The sequence below is a fragment of the Gracilinanus agilis genome, chromosome 4 (assembly GCF_016433145.1).
Source record: "Gracilinanus agilis isolate LMUSP501 chromosome 4, AgileGrace, whole genome shotgun sequence".
Classification (NCBI taxonomy): Eukaryota; Metazoa; Chordata; class Mammalia; order Didelphimorphia; family Didelphidae; genus Gracilinanus; species Gracilinanus agilis.
In genome coordinates, this window is record NC_058133.1 from 325,500,569 (window position 1) to 325,514,729 (window position 14,161).

A 14,161-nucleotide genomic window follows, 5' to 3' on the forward strand; every position below is an offset into this window, starting at 1 on the left:
GGGAGGGAGGGAGGGAGGGAGAAGAGAAAAAGAAAAGAAGGAAAAGGAAAATGATTTATAAATACTCTCTCATCTGATCCCTACAACAACCTTGGGAGTTAGGAGCTATCATTCTCCCCATTTTACAGTTCAAGAAATTGAAACGGATAAAGGCTGAGTGGCTTCCCCAGGGTCACACAAGCAGTCTTTGTGAGGAATGATTTGAAAGTAGGTTTTTCTGACTCCAGGCCCAGTTTTCTATCCACTGCATCATCAAAAGAGAAAGTATATTTACTGCTTAGTACAAGAAGCTTCACTTTGCACCCTAATGTTACATATGTTAGCTAAGTCAGGCCTTTGCCCTGATTAATACATACATATATATATTATATGTATAATATATATTTTTTGGGGGGGTCAATAATGTATACTTTTCATTTAAGGATTGTTTTTCAACTGTAAGCATGCATTATAATAAGAGCACAATTTTGTGATTCTGGGGAGCTGGGAGTAGAGAACAGACTCAATCATCCAACAATTATATTAAGCACCTACTATGTGCCAGACACTTGCTAGGGAAACAATCAGAAAAATAAAACTGTTCCTGCCCTCAAGGTGATAGTGTTTTTTCAGAGGAGATATGTAAACAAATATGTGCATATTCAAAAGGTGTACAAAATAAATACTAGTTAATTTGAAGGGGGAGGCACTAGTAGGGGGAGGGGGCAATGATGGGGGGGGGGATGGGATCAGAAAAAGTCTCCTGTAGAAAATGGCACTTGAGCAGAGTTTTCTTGGAAACTAGGGATGCAAAGGCAGAGGGGAGGCAGGAGAGGATTTGAAAAAAGAGATGTGTGTGTTTGTGTGTGTGTGCTGTGTGTATGTCTGTCTGTGTGTATGTGTGTCTCTGTGTCTTATGTGTCTGGCTGGTCTGGCTGGTCTGGCTGGATCACTGAGCACAGGAAGAGAAGCAAGCAAAGTACAAGGCTAAAAAGGTAGTGTAGGGTCAGGCTGTGAATGCTTTAAATGCCAAGTAGAAGAGTTTATATCTGACCCGACAGGTAACTGGTAGTCACTAAAGTTTATTGAGTATGAGAATAAAACAATCAATCAAACAGCACTTATGAAGCACCTAGGTGCCAAGCACTGTGCTAGGAACAAAGGTAACAAGGACAAAGAATCAAATAATCTCAATTTTAAGGAGAATTTATTCTGTCTGTAGTTTGAGAAAATCACTTTGGTAGTTATGAGGAGGATAGGTTGGAAAGGGACGAGACTTGAGATTGGGAAATCAATTAGGCTGAGCCAAATTCAGCTTCCTTAGATCATGGACAATATTAAATATAGACTGGAAAGTTATTCAATCTCCAAGAGCTAAGAAATGCCCTAAATTAGACAGAGAAGTTTTTTTCTTTCTTTCTTTGTTCTTTTTGGTGCTAGCTGGCAGTTGGATCATAGGTGGGAAAGGAATAGACTAAAGCAGGTGATAGTTAGGTGTCTCAGCAGATGGAGTGCCAGGTCTGGAGTGGGGAGGACTTAGGTTCAAATCTGGCCTCATACTTCCTAGCTGGGTGACCTTGGGCCAGTCACATAACCCCATTTGCCTAATTCTTGCCCTTCTGTCCTAGAGCTGTTACTAGGACAAAAGGTAAGCATTAAAAAAAATAATAATAAAAAGGCCAAAAGCTGAGCCAGACTACAAAGTGACAAGTCAATAACCTGGAAGTCAGCAAAACAGCATCAATGGCCAGTGTCTACTGAGTTCCTTCACCAAAGATAGTCGACTTTCCCTTAAATATCGGTTAAATAAGTCACTCTTGGGAGCCACCAGTCTCGGGGCTAGCCACAGGATCCTTCTCATCCTACTCTTTCCCCATGACTCATAGCTACTATTTTGACCTGCACTTATGGCATCATTTGGGTAGACTCAATTTACTAGCTATAAAAGAAAATCAGTGTCATTATCTTGACTCAACTAGCAAGTATTTAAGAAGCACCTACTATACGCCAGGCACCATTTTTGGCACTGGGGATACAAACACCCCCCCCAAAAAAATCATAAGGTGCTCTCCTTTAGTCTGCTACCTTTTTCCTCTAATCCCACTCTTGCTTTTGCTTAGATTTGCCCCTTCCTACTTCCCCTGGACAATCTGTGTATGAGCCACAAAGAATCCCACAGATGGTCTGCTGGGTTTGGGGCTGGATCTAGGCCAGGACTAGAGCAGAGACCAGAAAGGAGGGTTGGCTATTAGGTCTGAAGGAGGCTAAGAGCAGAGGGAAGGATGTCTACTCCAGAGGACACCACAGAGCACGACTGCCTGATGGGAGATCATTTACCTGCCTGCTGAGCCAGCCTTAAGTGGCTGAGCCCAGAAGATGCAAATCACCTTAAGTGGAAAATTGACTATATTATTATTTACTACAGCTCTAAGAACAAGGACAACAAAAAAAGCTAAAGCCAAACATAATGGCCAGAAACACTTTGTAAGACCACTAATAAAGTACAGGCCCTGCAAGCCAGTAATGAAGCTCTTCTTCATCGTCATGGAACTCAAGTAATCAACATGGGAATGCCAAAGAAAGTCAGTCCTTTGTACCCCAAACAAGTTTGTGGCACTGGTCCAGAAGAGAGTTTGCATGTCATAGAAAAGGCACCAGATTGCAAATCTGGAGGCCCTGGTTTCAGATATTATTAACTACAATCTTATTAGCCATGGTTATTAACTGTGGAACCCCGAAAAGATCACTATTCTTCAGTTTCCTCATTTTTGAAATCAGAGCAATGAAGCCCCATTTTAGGTCTACATTTCTGAACCTAAGGAACATAAGAACAGATGGGCTCTGTAATGATTAAAATCAATCTTGGAGACTGTATGTTAAATTATAATTATTTAGTAATAAAAGTGAGAAAGAAAAGGTCCTAGCTATGAAAAGTCTCCATACTGCATTGCAATTCTCCAGTTCCTGGGTTAATGAACAACAAAATAGTATGAATATTTCCAGTAAAACGTTGACAGAGCTATGCTCTTTCCTTTCCATCTCACATGGCTCTAAAAGTCAAAACAAAACCACAATCCATTTACTCCTGGAAACCACTGTGCAGTTTGTGACCTGAACAGCTAACATCTTGACAGTAAAGTTTAAAAAATAAAAATCTTAGGTGTTTCCATAAGGGAACAATATGGAGGAATGTGTTAAGTGGCCCATGGATATTGCATTTTTATGATCACTGAAAGCACTGTCTACCACATGTTTGGATTCCAAGGCAGACACGGATGGCAAAACGTGGCAGCAATGACATGTTGTCTTAAAACATTTCCTTGCATTAGCTCCCTTGTGCTAAGAATACTAACATGTTTGGTGCCTTCAGTTAAAAAGCAGCAGATGAATAGTGCAGTCACACTGTACAAGCTGTCTTGAATGGAGACCCGCCACAAATGTTTACTACTTCTGTAGATGATAAATGGAGGGAGGTTTTATCTGAGAGTAGTAAAACAAAGATCAGAGAGAAAGCAGTATTAAAAGATCGGGGTAGATCTATACGTAAATCCAAAAGCACTAAGATCCAAAGAACTGAGGAGTAGATCTGAATTTGGGTTTCACCATTTCACCATGGGAATTCATGCACATCCTTTGGGTGCCAGAAATATTCTACCTCAAATTAGTGTGAAGTTACTAAAATCTAAATAAGGATAAATGCCAACCTTAACCAAAGAAGCTGGAATTCTTTCATGAAAATCCATCAACTAATTTGCCATGAAAAGATCCATAAACTAATGTGTTATGGATGGCAAGAATGGAAGACAGAGTGGAATTGGAAAGAGATGGACTCAAATTGATTACTATGATCTTTGGTCATTTATGTAAGCTTTCCCTGCCTCAGTTTTCTCACACATTAAATGAGAAAAAAATTGCTAAGTACAAAACACAGAAAAACCTCCTATTGCTCTTAGTTTTCCTGCTGGGCCTCAAGTCATTGTCAGTTCACAAAGTTGTTGTGACTATTAAATGAGATAATATATGTAAAGCACTTTGTAGTCCTTAAAGCCTATATAAATGTTAGCTATCGTTATCACTATTAGGTATTAGACACGCAGCTTTGATCAGCTATCACTGGAGTGTTTGACTGTAATCCTCTTTTAGTGTCCTCATTTCTTGCCTTTGCTACCCTGCAACTGTTTGGTCATGATTAACTTTCAAATCGACCAGGAGAAAGTCTTATGCTAGTCATCACAGATTGCCCAAAAAAACCTCTTTAAGCCAATGAGTAAACTTAGATCCAAGGGATGTGCCCTCGAGCATATGGCCTTGAGAGTCACTCAGGCTCCAGCCCCAGCTCTTCAAGGTTTCTGGTTAAACTCGAGCAAAATCCAGGGGAAAGGAAAAGGAGGGGAAAGCCACTAATGTGTGCTAGGCATTGTGCTAAGTGCTTCATGAAACATCCCCTAATTTGATCCTCACAACTGTAATAATTTGATCTTTGATATTATATATATATATGCTTATATATATATATATATTAATTGTTTCATAATAACCTTGGGAGATGGATGCTATTATTATCCTTAGTTGAAAGTTGGGGAAACTGAGGCAGATGGTGTTAAAGGTCATACAGACTAAATTTGAGACCATGTTTGAACTTGTATGTTCTGGACTCCAGGCTCAGTATTGTACTCACTATGCCACCTTGCCCTGCCTCCTTGGGGTATGCTCTCTCCCTTTTGTCAAAATCTATACACTCTGGGTACCAAAGCTCTGAACTCCCAGTTGCGGGGAGAGAGCTCTGCACCCAAGAAAGAAGAAATGATGAAAGCTTAGTTAAGACCCTTTTTCATCAGGTTAATTGTTGTGGTTGCTCTTCCTTCTTTTTTGAAGAGGACTAATGGCAAAATGAGGAGATACCTTGACTTGTACATCAGATTTCAGTGAGGCAGGGCTGCACCAAGTCCTCAGCCTCACTCTCTCTTCCGGAATCACCCAAGTCCAGGGGCATCAGGAAGACTAGTGATGGCCCAGGATGCAGGGGATGACCACTGGCATATTCAACTTCTGACCAAATTCTAAGCACCTTTTCTTCAGCTGCCTGCCTAGCTGTGGGTCCATCCTGCTGGAGGAAGTCTTCCTGTGTTGGGAGTAGACACTCCCCTGACTCATTGACAGATCGTAAGCTTTTCCATTTTCTTCAATCTAGCTCAGCCCACCTGTCACGACAATTTTCTCAGTCATGCTATACCTTCTAGGAGCCAGAGGTGAGAAATGGGCAAAGGTGGGCACCGAATGCGGATAAGCAGCCCTGAAATGGGCTCAGAAAGTCCTCCCTCTAGAAGTGATGGTCCTCCCTGGACACCCTACAGTACATCCCCTCAGGTTGATTACTAATCCATGAAGAAGCATGGTAGAAGGAAAATCAGCCTAGAATTATTAAGAGAATTGAGAGAATCCCATCCACGGCACTTAATACATGTGTAACCTCAGAGATGCTGAAGATGACTCTGAGTCCTAGTTTCTTCATCTGCAAAAAAGGCATAATACCACCTGTACTACTTGACAACATCACTGTGAGGCTCGGGTGAAATCATGGAGAGGAAGATAAGTATAATTCAGTGAAAAAAAGAGCTAGAAGTGGAGTAAAAAGTTCTAGGTTCAAATCCCAGTCTTATAACCTGGGGTAAGTCTCTTAACTTGACTAAGCCTCAGTTTTGTCATCTGTAATTTGAGGAGCTTGAATGAAATGGCCACTAATATTCCTTCCAGCTCTAAATCGAATGAAATGAAAGCTGTAAAGCATTATACAAATATGAGGCACTTTATGATTTTTAATCCTTTCCAAATTATGAGTTGTTGATACCCGATATTTCATCCCTATGCCTTCAAGATTTAGAACTGAGTTAATAAATAAAAAGATCACATTATTTCATTGTTGTCCATCAAGGTCCACTCCCTTGATGTTCAGGTGCCCTTTCCTTTGCCTACCGAATTACTTTATGGAAGATATACATAATTCTGGGGAAGGGGTAGAGAACCACATTACTTCCTACCTTATTTCTTACTTGAAAGCTGGTACTTTTCCTAAGTGATTGCTTTCTACATTAACCAAGAGAAGCTCTCTTTGTTATCTTAATCATGATCAATCTTTTTTTCCTCCCCAAATAGCTACAGGGCAGCAAAGTGGTACAGTGGTTAGAACCCCAAGCTTGGGGTCAGGAAAACCTGAGATCAAATCCAACCTCAAACACTAACTAGTTCTACAACCCTACCTAAATCACTTATCCCAGTTTGCCTCAGTTTCCATTATCTGTAAAATGAGCAGAAGGAAAAGGCAAACCATTCTAGTATCTTTGTCATGAAAATCCCAAATGGGGTGACCACAGGTGAGTAGACAGAAGAACAAAAGTAACAACAGAAAGTTCTCCTTTACAAATAAAAGAGCTAGAGGTGAAACCTCCACTTTGACTAAACACATTCAAATTTGCATACAATTTACATTAGATTACCTCCTACTTCAGAGCCCTAGGCAAGAAAGTGCTCCATTTCTTTTTTCTTTTTCTTTTTTTTTTTAAATCAACTTTTGGGGAGATACGCACATAGAGGAAAGACCATCTGAAATCTTGGAACCTTGGAGGCTCGGGTGGTCATAATGAAATATTAAATTAAACACAGAAGTTAAAAGTAAACCCAAAAGGGGCTAGAGAATAAGGCATCCTGCAGGGAGAATTACAGGGAAAACAAAAGCCTTTCTAATGCCTATTCTCCTGGCCTGAAGGAATAAGAGGATCACAAATTCCAATTAAGACAATACAACATCTTCCAGATCCCTCAAAGATTAATGAAAAGTCTCTGAGCAGTAACATCCACTAGCTCTTCCACGGGTTTTTTAGAAATTTTAGTTAGGATTGGGATTTTAGGTATAGTTATAAGTTTACTCTTACTATCCCCCCTTTCTATCTCCTATCTGAACTTTGCTCAAAATAAATTGTTTTGTGTTTTATCAAATTGTTCTCCCGACCTTTGTTCAAACTCCTACCCAAAATGTTAACCCTTCACAGTAGGGACCATGTAAAGGTTTATTCTCCTTCTGCCCACTCCAATAATATCTATTTATTTGTTCAGTTGAAAAGAGAAGTTAGCGCCATAAGGCTAACTTAAGGAACATGATTTCATAAGATATTTACTCATTCTGACTTCCAATCTTCATGATGAACTTTAGATAAGGAATCCAGCACAATAATTTTAGCCACCTAGGTGGCAATATTGGTTCTAGGTGTTTCAGTAGAGAAATCCTAAAAATAATTTGATAAGACTCTTCAAAACAATTTAACCTACAAATTAATATATGGCAGTTTCAATGAGAAAGTGGGCATGAGAGCAGCTGGTGAAAAATATTTTGGAAAGCATAGTTTTGCTTTAGGAAACAAGAGGCCAAAGAGGACTTATGACTATCAGAAATATTTGTTTCATAAAAGGAGTAAGAAGACATTGGCTTCATTGAGCACAGAACATCACAAAAAAACAAAACTGATTCAGATTCAGCAATATCTGATGTATTTAGGGAAAGTGACCAGCCAGACTCTACCAAAGAAGTATAAAGGAAATCCATGCTTGAGGTGATACATTGACTTATCCAAGATCACAAAGGAAGTACACTGTTGAGCCAGGATTTGAACCCAGATTCTCAAAAACCAAATCTAGCACTCTCTCCAAAACTATATCCAGTGGGTGGTACCAGGAAGCTGACTGTGATCCTAGGAACTGAACTGAAAAGCAACCTCAGAAGTCATCAGATCTGACCTCCTCATTTTATAGATGAGAAAACTGAGTCCAGAAAGATAGTGGCTTACCCAAAGTCACACAGGTAGTTAATGAAAGAGAATTTGAACCCAAGTTCTCTGACTCCACACTTAGCATTCTTTCCACTATGGTACTCTCTCCTCTTTTGAAGAACTCCATACATTCTGGGTGGCACCAGAAATCAAAATGTGATCAGAAATAGAACCTGAAAGATTTATTCAGTTGAGTTGATCCAGATCATGGAATACTTTATTCCCTCACAGTAGCTGCAAAGAAGTTTCCAGAGACGGTTCCTGTTGGGCACTGTCAGCAGGAGTTAAGCCACAAATTAGGAAAAGGGATATTACACAGATGGAGTAACCTCCTAATCGACCTCTTTGCCATGCTGATACCAAATTACAAAATGCACAATCGAGAGTTTCCAATTTAAACAGCAATGAAAACAGATGCCCTTAAAGCTGAAACAAAAGAAAAATCTGTGCCTGGGATCCCTCCCACCTCCTCTTCCAAGACTATGTGTTCTCAAGAAGGCCAAAAATAGAGGATATCCCCCTTGCACCACTTTCACTCAGATACCTTTATCTGAGTGAGATAGGAACTGGGGATGTGATTTCTTTCATCCATGTAGGGCACTCCCAAACAGGGAAACTCCCTCTGCCAGGGCAGGATAGTATCCTCTCAGCAAATGTCAGACTTAGAGAGTTTCCTGGGACATGGAGAGGTTCAGGGACTTGCCCCAAGTCCCACAGTCAGTCTTTGAGGAAGGTGGGATGTAGATCCAATTGTTCAGGGCTCCCAGCCTGGCTTAGGTACCCACCATATCGCACTTCCTCTCTGTATCTTCAGATATTAAACAGTAAACAATGTAGCTCTAATTTAAGGGGAAAAAAACTTTTGGGGCATTGTCAGAAATGTTAATAGCTTTAACTGAGACAACATTCAATTTGGGGAACCCCTAGAATAATCAACTTTGCAGAGAAGGAAACATTCTGCACTATGTGGCATTAGCCAGAGAGCTAGAAATGCAGAGATGGCATCTTGATCAGCCCCATTGAAACCTTTGGCAACATCCCTCACAATTGTGGTCTGACAATAACTAACATTTATATGGTGCTTACCATGTGCCAGGCATTGTTGTGTGTGTTTGACAGTCATTACAATCCTAGAAAGTAGGTGCTGTCATCATCCTCATTTTACACATGAGGAAACTGAGGCTGAGAGGAGTTAAATGACTTATCGAGGGTTATAGAGCCAGTAAGTATATGAGGCCAGATTTTAACTCGGGTCTTCATTCCTGTAGATTTGACACTATCTACTACACCACCTACCATCAAATGATATGCCCTATGGGAAACCCTAAACATTTGGAAAATTTAACAGCACTTTCTTCATTCTCATTACAAACAATTAAGCACTTATTAAGAAAATAAATGAGAAGGGTAATATTTTTTTATGGATGAATAAAGGCTTCATACAAAATGCTTGCTTATAAATATATCAATGAGCCATGATTGGTGATGGTGTTATAGAACAGAATTCCCAAAGGGATGCAAACACTGACTCGCCCATCCATCCTTTTCACCTTTACATCACATTCCATGCCAATATTTACAAAAGAGAACTGAAAGCAAATCCTTCCCACCCTTTAGTTGTCATTGAGAATTATGACTAAATACTTTACCAAAGAATTAATCTAAAGATTTTCATTAGCTGCTCTTAATTTCCCTTGTAATCTGATACTTGCAAAGAGATGCTCTCTCTTTTCCCAACTCTTTTATCTAGGGTGCAAAGAGATCAGGTATGTTCTCTGATAAGAATGCTTCCTATCCCCAACTCTAGCCCTAAAGTCAAGAGGAACAAAATACCTTGGGCAGGAACTACCAGATAGTTTCTCTCAAAGCAAGTGTTTACAAAAAATCTGCACAGGATAGGATTTGGCAAATGGGTTGAAATAGGAGTATAGCCAAGCATTCTCCTTTATGTGGTTCTCTCTTGAATAAAATAGCCATTTCTGCAATTATTCACAAAAGGCAGCACTAAGAGCTTCTTTGATTAAAGGTGCTGAGTGGAAACACCATTACTAGTGCTTAACAAGGAGAGTTTTTATACAGAAATATTTAGATGACAGTAAGTGGAAATTAATGCAAGCATTAAATTCTGTTTGGCAAAACCTATAGGATTTATAGAAATTGATCCAAGAGTGATAGTAGTGAAACCAAAAGAACAACATACACAATAATTTCAATAATGTAAATGACAAGATCACCAAAAGGAAGCTTAAATTTCCTCAACTGAGTAACTGAAAAACTAATGAAAAATGAGATAACAAATCCCTCCTAACAGCAGAGAGGTGGGGACTAGTAGGGTAGAACACTGTCCAATGGGATCACCATATGAGATATGTTGGCTCAACTGTTTTTCTTGAAAGGATTCAATCTGGAGGAGTAAGGAAAGAGTTTTTATTTTTTTCCTTGAGAAATGATTATGATATAAAGATGAAAGGCATCAATAAAGTCATTTTTTAAAAAAGGAATAACTTTTTCTTAAGGAGTAAGTCTCCAGTTATATCTCAAAAGAAACAAATAAAGCAGCCCTCCTTTGTTAATCATGTCTTTTTTTAAATCCCATTCCCCTAACATCAATTAAAAAGAAAAAAATTTTAATAAATAAAAAAATTAAAAATTAAAAGTCTTTAAAAAGCACCTCTTCTGTCAAGCACCTTGTGTTAGCCACCAGGGAATACAAATAAAAAGAATGAAACAAACCCAACTCCTAAGGAGCTTATACTATAAAAACTATAACCAAGGAGACAAACACATATAAGAATATATAGGATAAATGTATTCTACATTTCCTCTTAACTTTGTTTTGAACTTGATTTCTATGTGCCTACTTTATTGATTATGCTAAGCTCTTAAAGCAAAGGACTTGTCCATCGCTATTCTTTAGCTCTACAAGGGAAAGGGAATGTTCTGCATCAGTAACAATGTGGAAACTGGTTTTGCTTTACTATGCAAATTTTGGTAGGAGTTTTGCTTTTATTTTTATTTTTGGAACCTTTTCAAAGGACAAGAGGGAAAGAAAATAGTTTTCTGACAATTAAAAAAAGAAGAAAAACTATAGCGTTCCACGATTAACAGCCATATAGAGTACTTTAGAAAAGATAAGTATTTTTAAAGCAATGTTTGTCAGCAAGCTACTTGGGAGCATTATTAAAAGGGCTACACAGTTTCCTAAATATTATTAATAGTTGGCATGAACTCTTCAATTTATTCAATTCTGGGCCTCATTCCTTGTTCATCTGTAGCACTTTCCAAAGATAAAGCTATACTAATGGACTAACACAATGGGATGATCATTTGACTGCATTGCATAATGTGGATTTTTTTTCCCTTATAGCTTGTTAAGCTCATCTCTTTTGAGCATTCATGGTTCTCATTGAGAAGGTCCTGTGATGTTTGTTCTACATCTTGATGCAGAAAGTACATTTATCCACAAATGAATATATGAAGGACTTCGCCGTCTATAGCAAATTTCTCTTCTATTTGAATTCCAAAGGAGAGGACATCTTTCCACAACAGCAAATACCTTTAGCAAACATATGTTTCCCCAGGTATTTGCCTTGTTTTATGTTAAAATCACCTTATACATATTCAAATGTTCATGTTTGTTGATGTGTAGTAAATTTATAATATAATTTTTAAAACAACAACAGCAACAATAAAACACTGTACATACATTAATTTCACTGAACCTAATGACTACTTTGTAGTTGTAAAAACAGGTGTTTTTATCTCCATTTTACAGAAAGGACTGAAGTTTGGACAGGATAAATGTCTTCTCCAAGGTAGCACAGCTCCTAAGCGTCTGAGGCAAGATTTAAACCTAAATCTAAATGCTTAGAAGTCCAGCATTCTGTCCATTATCTTACAGTGCTGTAGAATGTACAAAGAGGCCAAAGAATGGGCCTGCCTATGAATTTAGCTGACTCAAAATAATCCCCCAAATAATAATAATAACAACAATAACACTTCAAGTTCTTTATGGAGATAATGACAAAGATACTAAAAAAAACAAAGAGGAGGAAAAGAAAGAAAAGGACATCAATGATTCATTTAAAAATAGAAGAAAGTAGAAGGAAATTAAGAAAGGGACACAGAAGATATAAACACACACACACAAATAATTTCTCCTCACCACTACATATACAAACCAAACAAACATGCTGTTGGTGAAACAGTCTCTTACCTGAAAAGAGTTCATATATTGAAGAGAAGGTGGCAAAGAATGATTACTCTTCAATAATATCAATAGTAGTTCCAAACAGGTATGGGAAGGCAGAACAAGGGAATGGACTCCAATATCATTTTCCCATGAACTGGTAAGCCTGGAATATACCAATATTCAAAATTTCAGGAATACATTTTGAGTAGAGAAATCAAAAATTTAATATTATGATAAATAATATTATAAAATAATAATAAAGAAAAGGAGCAAAGAAAGCTAAGTAAGTGTCAAAATTTTCAAAGAGAGGGAAAAATACAATGCAAATGTGGGAAAAAAATCTACAGTTATGAGTACAATTGAGGGAGCAGCTGTCCAAAGTATGCTTCCAGTATGGCTGGTTAGAAGACAGGGTTTAAGCAATTTTTTTTTTCCAAGCCATCAGTTCGTTTTCAAAAGTATATGAAGTGTGACTCTAAAGTAATAAGAGTGATTCCATGTGCAGCTAGTGGAAATAGCCTCATTACTTCATAGTTACACTTCACATATGTGACACTGAAAGGCAGAAACCAGGCTAAAGTCTAATCAGGTAATATCAACCTCAAATTCATTAATTAGAGTCATGTTTACTCTATATTGTCAACTGTCGTATTATCCCACTGTTGTCTTCTCACCCATTGCCTAGCCTAGGTCGTCTTCTTCGCCAGCTGCCAAATTCTGAAATAAAAATGTAGTATTTTTTACCCCGAAAGGGTTCTTATGACTTTAGTGTGAGGGTTTTTAACTTAAAATCTGTGAACTTTAAAAAATAATTTCATTAACTGTATTTCAATATAGTTGTTTTCCATCGAAAGAACCATATCTTGAGTCAGCAAGAACTGAACTCAAATGTTATCTTAGATGTTTACTAGTTCTATGATCCCAGAAAAGTCATTTAGTCCCTGTCTTCATCAGTTTCCTCATCTGTAAAATGGGAATAAAAATAGCACCTATATCCCAGAATTGTTGGGAAGATATAATGGGAATAATTAGAAAGTGCTTTGCAAGTCTTAATGTTATATAAATGTTATTTGTTGTGATTACTATCAATACTAGATATTTTTATATTATGCATTTAAGAACATTATTCTTAGACAGGGTCCATAGGTTTCACAAGATTCCCAAAGAGGTCCCTCCAAATCTAAAGGAATTTTTAAAGTACTTTTTCTGTGCCACTTCTTTTTTTTTGGCTTTTAAAAAAAAGTTCATACTGCAATAAAAGCATAGCTGGGGGGAGTGGTCCACTGTGTCCTTGTTACCTGGAAAGAATCTGTTTTTCTCTCTGAGACTGAAAATAAAATCTTTACTGAATGATAGAATTCTGGACTAAGGTGATGAAATGGCTTGAATGCCTTATCCATAGCTGTTTAACTGAAATAGAAAAATGCAATCCTTTTATATTTAAATGATTATCAGCATAATTTGAAATTGTGATTAGAACCCCTAATTATCATTGATCCTTTTAATACTTAACTGATACTAAAATCGATTAAACTTCACTTTGGCAGATGACTGCTGATGGTAGTAACTAAGAAAATAGGGAAGGGAGGAGGAGAATTATTTAGAGAATTTTATTGCACAAAATCTCCTTTGTCCACGTCTTAGAAGAATGGGGGCAAAAGGAACATTTATAAGGAGGCATCTCAAGCAGACTTCCTTTCTCACAATATTTGGACCAGGATTTAGTCAATAGCATGGTAAACAGCTTTAAAAGCAAGAGCAGAAAGGTTAAGAGAATGATGGACACTAAACATGGAGCTGGGTTTCAGGGAGGGCAAGAGAAGATGACCACTTGGGGCAAGGGGCAGGACATCCCAAGGCAGAGCAGTAGGTCTCACTATAGCCTATGCACTTCCCTCTCAGTTGATTCAAAGTGATTTACCTCCTGCTATTCTGGGGATTTAGGGGGACTAAAGGATAATTCAATTATACTTCTCCTGAAGGTATAGGAGATTTACATCTCCTTACGTACAGGTATTAAGAATATTTCACTGCTTGATTCACTTCATGTTATACTGCACATCATTTCTAACTTAATTAATTTTTTTTACAACTGGATTTATGTGTTTCTGGCATGTTTGGCAACAAAATGACACAGCAGATGAAGACTTGGGCCATAGTTGAAACAGTT

The 14,161-nt window shown here is 38.0% G+C and overlaps 1 protein-coding gene across 1 annotated transcript in view; it reads right to left on the reverse strand.

Moving 5' to 3' along the window:
* UBE3D (ubiquitin protein ligase E3D) overlaps positions 1–14,161 on the reverse strand; it is a 189,712-nt gene that overhangs the window by 63,348 nt on the left and 112,203 nt on the right. Inside the window, exon 9 of the mRNA XM_044676301.1 lies at positions 12,016–12,154. Within this exon, the coding sequence (XP_044532236.1) occupies positions 12,016–12,154 (139 nt within the window). The remainder of the gene's footprint in view (positions 1–12,015; positions 12,155–14,161) is intronic.